The 12,785-nt window shown below is 40.6% G+C and overlaps 1 protein-coding gene across 1 annotated transcript in view; it reads right to left on the bottom strand.

The window, feature by feature from the left end:
* Positions 1-3,065: 3,065 nt before the first annotated feature.
* The window catches only part of CCDC80 (coiled-coil domain containing 80), a 40,851-nt gene continuing 31,131 nt past the window's right edge, over positions 3,066-12,785 (bottom strand). Inside the window, exons 6-8 of the mRNA XM_023583815.3 lie at positions 10,199-10,302; positions 4,639-4,719; positions 3,066-3,567 (exon numbers count right to left, since the gene is read on the bottom strand). Of these exons, the coding sequence (XP_023439583.2) occupies positions 3,221-3,567; positions 4,639-4,719; positions 10,199-10,302 (532 nt within the window). The 3' untranslated portion in view covers positions 3,066-3,220. The remainder of the gene's footprint in view (positions 3,568-4,638; positions 4,720-10,198; positions 10,303-12,785) is intronic.

Below are 12,785 nucleotides of genomic sequence, written 5' to 3'. Positions count from 1 at the left end.
AGGAGACAGAAATTGAATGATGGTGAAGCCTACAGGAGGAATTAACTCTGGCTCTAACATTTTCAGGGAAGGAAAATGAAGCTTTCTTAGAATAGTGACTGACAATCTTCCAGCAATGTTTTGTCAAGATGTTCCCTACCTCCTTCCTTTTTCAAGGATCTCCTTTTGAATTGTAAATATCCTTGGAATGGTTGGCACTTTTAGCCTTTCAGTTATACCTAATCAGTTGTAGCTGTCTGAGAGCCACAAAAGATCATGGGAAGAGGGCCAAGAGAAGGAAAGGATGCTAATGGGGAGGAAGAAAGCCAAAGAAAAGTTTTTGCAGGGTCAGTTTTAGGCCAGCTACTTAAATCATCTTCCTACACCCTCCCCCGTGGCCCAGCCCCTTGGCACATGTGTCAACCCATGGACTGGGAGAAGGAGAACCATTCTTGTGCTTTAGAGATGGAAAATACTAATATTTAAGGTCTCTGCAGTCTGCCCAGTTTGTCCAAGCTTCTGGATATCAGAGGGGTTGTGATGAGTTTTCCAGACTGCAGGGTTAGAGGACAGAGTCCAAGGTCATAGTCCCCACAAGACTGTCCTCACTTCAGACACCACCCCAAATCAGCAGGCTCCAGGATCACCCTCAATTCTGACCAACTAACTACCAATTTGGAGGTTCCCAAAGACTCCCCCAGATTTGAAAATTTACTAGAATTCACAGAACACAGGAAAGTGCTATACTTATGATTACAGCAAAAGGACACAAATCAGAACTAGTCAAATGAAGAAACACATAGGGTCTGGGAGGGTCGCAAATGTGAACCAGCCAACTGAAAAATGCATAGCATGAGGTCTGAGCAGGTCCCAAAAGTGAGGCTTCCATCATTTTCACGGACATGGTACCTTCCAGACACAGAGAAAGAAAGCTCTTTGCCCTAGGACAGGGTGGGGTGGGGCCACAATTTACACAGTAAGAGACCTGCTTCTAAAGTCACAAACCTTTTGGACCTTGGCTGCCTATAAAACAGGGATGAGAATGAATGGTCTTTGTGGAGAATGAAGGGTGAAAAAAAGTATTTCTTTTAGCTCCAAATTCAACTTTTACTATATATATATATATATATATATATATATATATTTATTTATTTTTAAAGATTTATTTATTTAATTTAATTCCCCCCCTCCCCCGGTTGTCTGTTCTCTGTGTCTATTTGCTGTGTCTTGTTTCTTTGTCCGCTTCTGTTGTCGTCAGCGGCACGGGAAGTGTGGGCGGCACCATTCCTGGGCAGGCTGCACTCTCCTTCGCGCTGGGCGGCTCTCCTTACAGGCGCACTCCTTGCACGCATCAGCACTGCGCATGGGCCAGCTCCACACGGGTCAAGGAGGCCCGGGGTTTGAACCGCGGACCTCCCATGTGGTAGACGGATGCCCTAACCACTGGGCCAAGTCCGTTTCCCCTTTTACTATATTTATTCATAACCAAGTCCAAACGATGTAAAGGCAATAGGCATAGATAAGCTAAAAGCAAATACTGGCATGTGGCTTAAAAGCAGTGATTACCTAAACTAATTAGAGTTAATAATCAATTGAAAGGTTATTTGGGGAATTAGTTAATAGCAGTGGCAAAAAATTTAAATCCCCGTTTTTGATAGAGGCTGGTGTTGTCAAAATGTTATATACTGGGAAGCAGATTTGGCTCAACTGATAAAGCGTTTGCCTACCACGTGGGAGGTCCAGGGTTCAAACCCAGGGCCTCCTCACCCATGTGATGAGCTGGTCCATGCACAGTGCTGAGGAGTGCAAGGACTGCCATGCCACACAGGGGTGTCCCCCCATAGGGAAGCCCCATGTGCAAGGAGTGCACCCCCACAAGGAGAGCTGCTCCATGCGAAAAAGCACAGCCTGCCCAGGAGTGGTGTCACACACCTGGAGAGCTGATGCAGCAAGATGACACAACAAAAAGAGACACAGATTCCTGGTGCCACTGACAAGAATGCAAGCGGACACAGAGAGCAGATAACAGGGTGGGGGTGCAGGGGTGTAAGGAGAGAGAAATAATTTAAAAAAAAAATCTTTTAAAAAAATGCTAAATGCTGGGCATCTGTCTGACTGCCTAAGGACCAGTTTATAGAGGGACCTGGTAAATATTGGTTGAAAAGGGGGAAAAAAAAGGGAAGAAAAGAAGAGGGAGGAAAGTAAAGGAGAGGAAGGGAAGGAGAAAGGATAAGAGGGAAGAAATTTAGTGTGAAAAAATTGTAAAATGTCATATGTAAAAGAAAAATGTTTCTTTTCTAAGACAAGGATTTTACCCTTTCACAATTTTATCCATTATAACTTGGCAACATTTGCTTTTGAAAACAAAAAGAAACCCTGGATACCACCTCCTACTTTGTAATAATTTTTTTCACAAGATACCTGTATGGTCATAGACCTATTAGCAAATCAGTGCAGGAAAGAACTGTGAGCAGTCCAGATTTTCCATGCCAGGATTACATGGCTCCCTGCTAGACCTTAGGTAGTATCGCTTTTGGCTGCAGTGCTAGATTCTGGTGAGGATTTAGGGATTTCTATTCTCAGCTTCTGATCTATCTCTGAAGAGACACTTAAGGTAACAGAAACTGGGCAGGAAGTGGTTATGACAACAAAGCTGTTCTTGGTGCTTTCCCTAGCTTTTGATGGCCAATATCACTGGACTCCTGTGGTATCAAGCTTCATCAAAAGAAACTCACAATACAAGACAGAGCTATCTTAGTCATTTTTAGACTGATATTTCAAAAAAGTGTTAAGAAGTTATTGGTTCTCTCATTCATCTTTCTTAAAAATATCTGAGCCACGATTCTTTGATTAATTTTCTCCAGCAATCATAGCTTTCACTTACCAATTAAAACTTTTAAAAAAGTAAAATAGAGGTATAACAACACTTACTTTACGGTCTTTTGTCTACCAAATAATGTTCACTGGTAAGAACTGAAAAATAAGAACCATTTCAGTACAATTATTTAGCACCAGATCTCCTCCAGTTAGAGAAATAATTCTTTTAAACATCTTTAGGCTTTAAAGCTCCAATAACAACTCATGAGTAGGCAAAAGTTTGCTCTTTATTTAATCTTGAAAGAACACTGAAAGAAAAAGGCAGGGAATGTAGGCAGTGTGGAAGAACTTTTTTGTAACTGACCACATGTGGCTTTAGCAGCTGCAGGGGAAACTGGCTGGGGCTAAGGTTACATATTTCTGTTCAATAAGGGTATCCATGGTGGTAACTCTCATGATGACGGTAGTCATCCTGGTAACCATCCTGGTATCCTTGGTGGTAACTATGGTAACCGTAGCCTGCATACTCATCTTCTGGGCAGCGCATTCCCAGTGACTGCTGAATGGCCATTTCCTGTCTCCGCAGTTGCATCGAGTCAATTAAATCATACACGATCACCATGGACCACATTGGGGAAGGATACCAGGATTTGACATTCCCATCTTTTCCAACTAGAAGCATCGAGAAGTATTCAGGGCTCACTTGAAAATAGTTACGTATGTCTTTCACCAAATGCGCAGGTACGTCTTCTCGCTCAACAACAGAGCTCCCTATAATAGGATGGGAATAGTTGTTGTTAGTGGACGAAAGAATCAGAGCTCAGGAAAACATCAAAGTGAGAGGAAATCACTGTCAGAATAAAGAAAAGACCCACCAGTCTGTTCTCTATATATCAAAATACAATTAAAGAAGGCTGGTATTTTTTCTACAGAAATTAAAATGTCCCTGCTTTTCCACAACATTATTAGTGTCAAACTCTGGGACACATGATCTCTCTTTTATAGAAACATTACAAAATGTAAAACCAGTCCCATAGTTTAATCCTGGGAAGATCTATTTCTTTAAAATTTGTCACTGACAAGGATCCTATTGTTTATATTTCTAAAATTATTTCCAATTAGCTTAGTTACTTCTTTGCAATTAGTTTTCCTTTTGACAGTCATCTTTGTAGCAAAAGGAATATTTCATTGTCAAAGGTCAAAAAAATTCGAATTACATAAGATCAAGATAAATGCATTTAAACTATAATGACTAGTGAAAAGAAGAAAGGGGAAGGGGAAAGGGAGCTAATGCTTGGGGAGGGTGCAGGGGGGAGTATTCTACCCATCTTTGTGCAAGGTATTTTACAAACTTTATCTCTTGTAAAGAGCTTGGTCTTGGTAGGAAGGACTGGATTTGATTTTATGAAACCTTCAGTCACTAATCATTTTCTTTTGGCTTCTCTGAGCCCCTCAGTTTATGTCCTCATGTGTTGAAAGGGAACAAATGAGATATGACCTATGTGCCTCATAAAACTGTTGTTAGAAATAATGTAGATGGAAATGCTTTGTAAACCATAAAACCCTATACAGACAAAAAAGCATGTTAGTTAAGAAAATGGGTATTTTACTGTCATTCTTAAATGATTTCATATGCAAACCGGTATTAGTCATCATTTTCCATCTCCCTTCCCCTATATATATATACTGTGCACACATACAAACACTCACACTTCAATAAGGTGGAGGAGGAGTCAGTGAACTTTGAAATACACTTTGAAGTACAGCCACTGCTTGCATATAGCTTAATACAACTTAATTGAATTTAACACAACTTTGTACTGTTTTAAAATAATACATTACCATTAATTGGAAACAATTCTAAAACACCCCCAACTTCCTCTCCAACGCCTAAAAGCTTCAAAATGGTTATGTGGCGCAGACCTGAAAGAAAAGAAAACCATTGAATTAGGGTACAGATTATGAATCATGTTTTACTTCCAAGGACCTAAGGGCTGACAATGAAAAATATCCTAAATTTTAAAAGAATATAGTACATAATCTGATGAAGTAGAATAATCCGTTTAAAAATTTTTTTCCGTAAGAGAAAATAAAATGTTTTTTAAACCTTGAAAAATGCCAATTACAGATTTTAGGATTAACAACAGGGTTGGATTTTTTTTTTTTTTTTGATATCAAAGTAGAAGAATTTGCTCTTAAGTGACAACAAAAATGAAGTCATTGGAACATTAAAATATCGGATGTTCTAAGCTGATTAGCATTCTGAAAAAAGTCAGCTTTTATGGATAACTTAAAACTTTCAGAGAAAAGACTGCAGACTGCATCCATTATGATTGTTAAAGAAATAGTTTTGACTGCTATGTACAAAAGTTTGTTGGCTTAAAGGGCAGATTCTTATAGCTTATTTAAGGGAATCAAAGGGGAAAGGGTTAGGCAAGCACATCTTGCTTTCATATCCTCAGCTAAAGTTTCAGGAAAGGAGGGAAGGTCGTGCCTTGGCAGCTTGTTGGAATTCTTTTGAAGATGAAGCACACATGAAAAAATTCAGGAGAAAGAAAATAGAAGGACTAGGGGGTTGTCAAATAATCATTATCAAGATTTCATGGTTTTAGACAAAGTTCCAGCCTAGTGAGGGTAATACTTGGAGCTAATAATGTGAATATTGATGGTGTTTATTGTCCAGGGGAGAAAACTGAAAGCTGCCATGGGAGGGCTCCTTTAAGGAGAAGCTAAAATCCAGAAATCTAGGCAAAATGCTACTCAAAAGAAAAGTTTTTTGCCCTTACTCTTCTTCTAGAGAAGTGATATATTCTTTCCTAAATGCTGGCAAGTCATGTTTTTAAAAGAGAAGACCATGAATTTAATTAATCCTGGAAAACATGACTTTTTCACATTTCCTGTCTATTACAAAAGGTTTTGCTTACATTGATATGATACAGGGGCTGTGTGCAGAGATTAAAAATGAAGCATCAGGGAAGCAGACTTGGCCCAGTGGTTAGGGCATCTGTTTACCACACGGGAGGTCCATAGTTCAAACCCTGGGCCTCCTTGACTCATGTGGAGCTGGCACACACACAGTGCTGATGCACTCAAGGAGTGCCCTGCCATGCAGGGGTGTCCCCACATACGGGACCCCCATGCACAAGGAGTGCACCCCGTAAGGAGAGCTGCCCAGCTTGAAAGAAAGTTCAGCCTGCCCAGGAATGGCCCTGCACACACAGAGAGCTGACACACCAAGATGACGCAACAAAAAGAAACACAGATTCCCAGTTCCACTGACAACAACAGAAGCGGACAAAGAAGAACATACAGCAAATAGATACAGAGAACAGACAACTGGCGCGGGGAGGTGGGGAGAGGAGAGAAATAAATAAATAAACCATTCTAGGGTCCACAGGATGGAGGAATAGAGAATGGATTAGAGTGGATTTACTGATATCCTATTCATGAACTATTGTGATTAGTAATCGAAGAAAATGTGGCATTAGTGTGGAGAAAGTGGCCATGGTGGCTGCTGGGGGTAGAGAGTGGGAGGAAGAGATGAGATGTGGGGGCATTTTCAGGACTTGGGGTTGTCCTGGGTGGTGCTGCAGGGACAGTTTCTGGACATTGTATGTCCTCCCATGGCCCACTGGGTGGACTGTGGGAGAGTGTGGGCTATGATGTTGACCACTGACCATGAGGTACAGCGGTGCTCAGAAATGTATTCACCAAATGTAATGAATGTCTCATGATGATGGAGGAGATTGTTGTTATGGGGGGAGGAGTAGGGTGAGGGGAGTGGGGGTATATGAGGTCCTCATATTTTTTGAATGTAATATTAAAAAAATAAAGACAAAAAAATTAGTTCAAATTTAAAAATAAATACAGAAATAAATCTTTTTTTTTTTTTAAATGAAGCATCATCTAAAAACTGCTCCAAAAGGGGGCTTTAGAAAATTAACAAAACACGATTTTATTCATAATCTTATTGTGAAGTGTAATTAACTGTGCTAAGAATTTCTTTCTTATTTTACTTTAGTCTTTTTTTTCCCAAAGGAGGTACCTGGGATTGAACCTGGGCCCTTGTACAAAGGGGAACAAGCACTCAAACCACTGAGCTACACCAGTTCACTGATTTCTTTCTTTTTCACACCTTTGTTGACTATCAATAATTTAAAATATTCCTGAGAAACTTTCACCTGATAGGCTGGCATGACATACATGTACTCCAGTATGTACACAGGGGCCACTCTGCTCCCTCTGGTTCAGGGTTTAGGGGCCCACAATGGAAACAAAAGCTGACTCCACCCTTTGTTGTGGATGGGGTGGGGGAAGGGCCAGCAAGGACACTAGGAGCTTCTTCTATGGCTTTTTTTTCCTTCATTTTTATATTATCTTTTTTTTGGATCACACAAAATGTTACATTAAATGATATGGGAGGTCCCCATGTGCCCCACTCCCCACTCCTCCCACATTGACTTCTTTCATTGGTGTGATGCATTCATTGCATTTGATGGGTACATTTGGGAGTGTTGTTACATGGCACGGATTTTAGTTTATGTTGTGGTTCACACTCTCATGGGTGGGAGGGAGTTCTCCATGGCATACATATAGGGTATATAGATATATTCATTATGTTCATTGGGTATTGACATATGGGGTAGAGTTTCACATGAGAACTGAGGGAGAGCTGAGTTCCCATTCTGGGAAACTCTGTCACACTTCCCAGTGGAGAAGTGACAATACCCCAAGTACAAGGGCAAAGACCAGTGAAGAAGGATGGTCCAATGATGGGCCCTTGATGCTAATGACTATGCTTATGAGCCTGTGTGCTTGAAATTTCAACTAGGCCCAGAGTTGTAGGGTGCCTAAGAGTTACCTCCTAGGAGCCTCCATGTTGTTCAAATGTGGCCACTCTCTAAGCTAAACTCAGCATGTAAATGCATTACCTTCCCCCCAGCATGGGACATGACTCCTGGGGATGAGCCCTCCTGGCACCAAGGGATTACTTCTGTGGCTTTTGAATCTACATTTTCTTAATTCAGCACTTTCCTGGTTAATGCATCCTTTTACTGTTTTCAATACCCTTGAAAAAGGTTATGGTCTTAGGATTCCTCTACCACCTTTGCCCCAAGGGTGTTGGAATAATGACTACCCTCAGAGCTGGCCCCCAGCTGTCTGAATTAGCTGATCAAAGGTAGAGATCTGGGATCAGATGTTACATCCTTAGAATTTGGAGGGCTAGTTCTTTATGTCCCACCCTGGCACCAGCAAACTGAGCCAGAAGCCAGAGCTCCAGTCTCCACTGCTGCCAACCACAGAGCTGTGGGGGGAGGGCAGGGAGTAGAGGAAGGGAGGGTGATGGTAGCCATTACAGGAGTGTGAATGGGTGAAAGTCACTGGTTTTTATGGCAATTTCCCTGCCTCTTCCTCCTGTTCCTCCTGCTCAGTGTTGTTCCCCTAAACTCCAGAGTTTCAAAGTGGTTGATTCAGACAGTTCAATTGTTACCAGTTCAATAGCTGTTTTGATGGAGGGACTGATTTCCAGAGCTTCCTATTCTACCATATTCCCTCAGTCCTCCTCACACCCTGTCCCTCACCTTTTCTGTTTTTGATGGCAAAGAAACTGAGAATGAAGCTTAAGCAAACACCAGAGGGGATCGGGTGGTCCTTGGCTCAGCAGAATAGACAGTCACACCAAACTAGGTTAGGAAGGAAAAATGGCTTATTCACTGGGGGGAGGCCAGAGATGTAACCAATCTCAGGTCAGCCTCCCTATTAAAGGTTTTACAGGTTGAAACAAAGAAAGTCAATCATCATGGAGACATTACTAAGAAAGGTCTGGAAATTTTCATTTGTTGTTTGCTTCCTCGATTAATCTTAAAATGTGCATCGCACCTGGGGCTGGGCAGTTTTGGGGTGATAAGGATGGGAAGGTGGTATGAATGTGAGGGTACAGATAGTGACTGATATGAGGATAATGATGGATGTGAGGGTATAGGTAATGAGTGCATAGTTATACATTTTTTGGTGGAGTGGCTCTTTGGGTTACTGTTAAATCTATAGCTCTACATGCCTCCTGACATGTGCTCAAGTTATTTGAATCTTTCTAGCACCAAAAGATATAATTTTAATGCCTTCATGTTTCAGATTGGCTGTATTTTTTTAGTGCTACAACACGAACAGACAAATAATAAAGGTTGTTTCGGGGCTCTGGGAAAAAAAATTCCTGAGAATACTAGCATAATTGAATCTTATATATGTTGACATAGGTCTTAAATTAACAATCATGATAAATATAAATAAATAGTAACACATTTTCTAATTCTTACTGTTAAGAGCTTGTTTTCTGCCTTCATTTAAGTTATTTTGTATCCTAAAATTGAAATGTATTTATAATTTATAAGTACTGGGTCATAGCAAGGCCCCAGGCTCTGCTAATGCTTTATAAAATTTACTCCCCCACACACACACAGTTTTTTTTTTAAATCAAGCACATTTTTATAACTAATAGATGATTCTTCTTCCTAACAGAAGGATCAAAATAATGCTAATTCATCTATGTTCTAGTTAAGGATTTTTAAAATCTGTGGCCTTAGCTACTTTTTTTCCTCCAGTGGCTCTTATCAAAATTCTTACTGCAGAGGCATATCTGAAATTAGATTTCAGTTGTAATTTCCACTTTTAAAATTGGATTTTAAAACCTCCTTGTTTCAACATTGAACTTAGTAATAAGTTTTATGTACTGTGTATTTGTATTTTCCTTTCTATATATCCATATTCAAAACCATGGTAGCTCTTTCAAGACCACTATGATAATAATGTTTGGTAAATAAAGCATATATTCGTTTTCAAAATGCTGAGCAAGTCAACACAAAAAAATTAGTAAATTTTATTCACCTTTGACCTGTTTGTCTTAAAAGTAAAGTTCTGTTTAACAGATCAGATCTTGCTATCTTCTTGTTGCTCACTTATGGATTAAAATCTTTTTCAAGGGCATGACAATATAGTTTAGTGTACCTTAATTAATATATTAATTCCCCAAATTATTTCTATTTTATGAGACATTTAAACTGATACCTAAGTGAATAAAATGGAACCCTTTTATGATCTTGAGACAAGCCTTAAAAACAAAGAAGAGGACAAATAATACAAATCACTAAAATTAAAGCAGCAGATATTTTCAAATACTTCAGTGAAGGCTGAGAGGGGAGACTATTGTGAAAATACATATATGCCCAGTTGACTAAAGCTTGAGGCTGAAAGCAACTTTATACTCAATATAATTGAGTCTGTGTCTGGGAATCTTCAGACTGAACTGAGGAATATTTGGATAATCTAACCTTTTATGTCCCATTTTAGAATTGACCAGGAGGTGAGTGGTCTGAGGGTAACAGTCATGACGTGGCTTCCCACTCACCAAAATTGCATGCCTGACCACTGAGGGCAGAGAGCTGCTGTGAATAGGCCCAGTCTTCATCATTAGGAGCAGAGATCACCAGCAACCGCCTCCTCCATCGGAACCTGGAAAACAAGCAGAAGGCCACTCTTACAGCTTCAAACAATAATGGCCAGTGTAAGAAAGCACAGGAACTTTGACTGCCTGTTGTTTTTCTCATGCCCAGAATAAAAATCACTGACCCTTGGAAATCTTCCATAGCTTCTCCAGTCCATTAAACTGCATTACCACACTTCCTGAAAGACTTTTTCTGTTGTAACCTCACAGTCTTGCCTACTTTTGCATTTGTGTGGGATGTGAGGCATGGTCTGTGGTCACCGTGCCTGACAAGGTCACTTGGGGAGAGGTAAAGCTCTCAGATGCATTGAAGGCTGGCCAAAACTATATCTTAAGCTGTGGCAACAGAAATAAGGAACCAGAAGAGAACTGAAGAGACTTCAAGTTCTAGTAGAGATCCCTAAGGGTTGTGAGGAAGCTAAGAAATGAAAAATGGACAGGAAATAGAGTAGAAAAAGAGAACTGAATTTTAAGATGGCAGTAACAGGAAGGAGGTAATGGAAGAGTGGCTCAGAGGGTCAAAGAGGGTTCTTTTGTACCTTCCTCAATGGCCAGTGGTTCTTCCAGAGGCAAATGTGGGTTCTAAAATGTACCTTATAATCGTCAGTAAGAACTAACTCTTATGGAGAATCCCTATGAAATGGACTGAGGCTAAATCTAGAGCCATTGGTTTTTAGAGTATCTGGTAAATTTGATTTGTGTTCCTACAGCTCCAGAATGGTAGAGTAGTAGAAAGTGCTTTTGTCTTGCAGCCAGGAAACAAGGTTGAATTTTGTCACTGATAAATTTAGGGTGTCCTTGAGTATGTCACTCAGTTTACCTAAGTCTCAGTTTTCTCTTTTCTTCAGAATTAAAAACAGCAATATCTACCATTAAAAGAATTAAACTCTAAAACCTATCGATGTAAGGTGTCCATACTGGCACAGACATGGACAATGCCGATGTTAGTCTCAGGCTTCTAGATGAAGAACTTCCCTAGTCTACCACCCTTAAGGATGCTGATGTTCTTTGCTGCTGTCAGGATCCCCAGGAGGGTATGAGGATGTGTATCCAGTGCGCAGTGGTGTCGCCAACTTCACAATCACTGGAGAGGGATTTTGCTTTCTACCTTCAGTGACAGGAGACCATAGGGTGCTACTGTACTCACGGAGTTGGAAGCCAATTTACTTTATTCATGGCTTCTCTCCTTGTTTTTTTCTCCTTCTAGCCTCAGAGAGAACATGAGAGTTTTCAACCCCAGAGAAATTAGGCCTTTGGGGGAACAGTGGTTTGGGTGAACAAGAGAAAATGATAGTCTGATGAAACATAACCTCAGAATGGATGCCTATTGCAAGGCCAGCCAAGAATTGCTTACAGTGACATTACATTCATTTCCTCAGCTTGTTTTTCTTCAAAGGGAAAGAAAAAGTAAAATCACCACTGAGGCCAGCGAGATGAATGTGTTTGGCATGAGAGTCTGAGACTGTCCAAGGTTTTTTGGGAAAGGAACAGCAACTGTTTTCGGATCACAAACATAGTCTCCTGTGCTTTGCCCTGCTTCCTTGGGAGGCATGCCATAGCAGCATTGGCTCCCCAGCGTCCAAACCAGCCCAGCCTTCCTGGCCTCACACAGAGCTGTAGAGTGTCCAGAGGGAGCTATTTTGGGTGAGGTATATTTTGGCTTGTTTACCTGTGTGCACCACTGAATGTGGTCCTGACCGAGTGGGGTGGCATGTGAGACTCCCTGTCACAGACACAACTGAGAGGTCATTTCCCATAAGTAAGAAGTCTTTCTCCCACAGACGCAGACGTTCACATCATGATGCAAGGCCCTCGCTCACAACACTAGAGGAAAACACTTCCATAGGACGTGACAAGAGATATGCATGTGACTCAGATCCGTATTTTGGACAAATCACTTTTCTGTCCCTTTAGCTTCTCAGCAAAGAAAAATGCTACAAGTTACACATGTGTTCACTTCACTTGGCTGGAATTCCCAAATCATTTTTGGGAACTGATAGCATTCTTTGGGGCTTCTCTCTCAGGGAAAGGTAATTATAGCCTGAAGCAAATGAGTGTCCCGAAACCCAGGCTGGCTTCAGGGTCTCGTCAGCTAAAACCAGGCTGTACAGACCCAACCAACAACTCAGCACATTTGAAGGAAAATTCCCATTTGGATATGAGCTTATTCATAGAACTTTTTAAAGTTTTTTTCTTTTTACATTTCTCTTGGCCTGAACTTCAATTCTAGGGTGTTTAAGATTCCTTCTCTTACCTCTCCCTTGATGACAAAGTTCACTAACTAGGATCTGAATAACTGCCCTAATACTTATAATAACGAGCATTTGCTAATTACTTACTATGTATTAGGTCCTGGGCTAAGCATATTACTTTTAGTATTGAATTTTCCCTTCACAACAATCTCATAAATAGATTCACTTATCTCCATTTTGAAAATGAAAAAAAATAAGTCCAGAGAGGTTAAGTAATTACCCCAAGACCACACAGCTAT

This window comes from Dasypus novemcinctus, chromosome 4 (genome assembly GCF_030445035.2).
Source record: "Dasypus novemcinctus isolate mDasNov1 chromosome 4, mDasNov1.1.hap2, whole genome shotgun sequence".
Taxonomy (NCBI): Eukaryota; Metazoa; Chordata; class Mammalia; order Cingulata; family Dasypodidae; genus Dasypus; species Dasypus novemcinctus.
The sequence above is the reverse complement of the archived record's forward strand: the minus strand, read 5'-3'. Positions and strand labels throughout refer to the sequence as shown.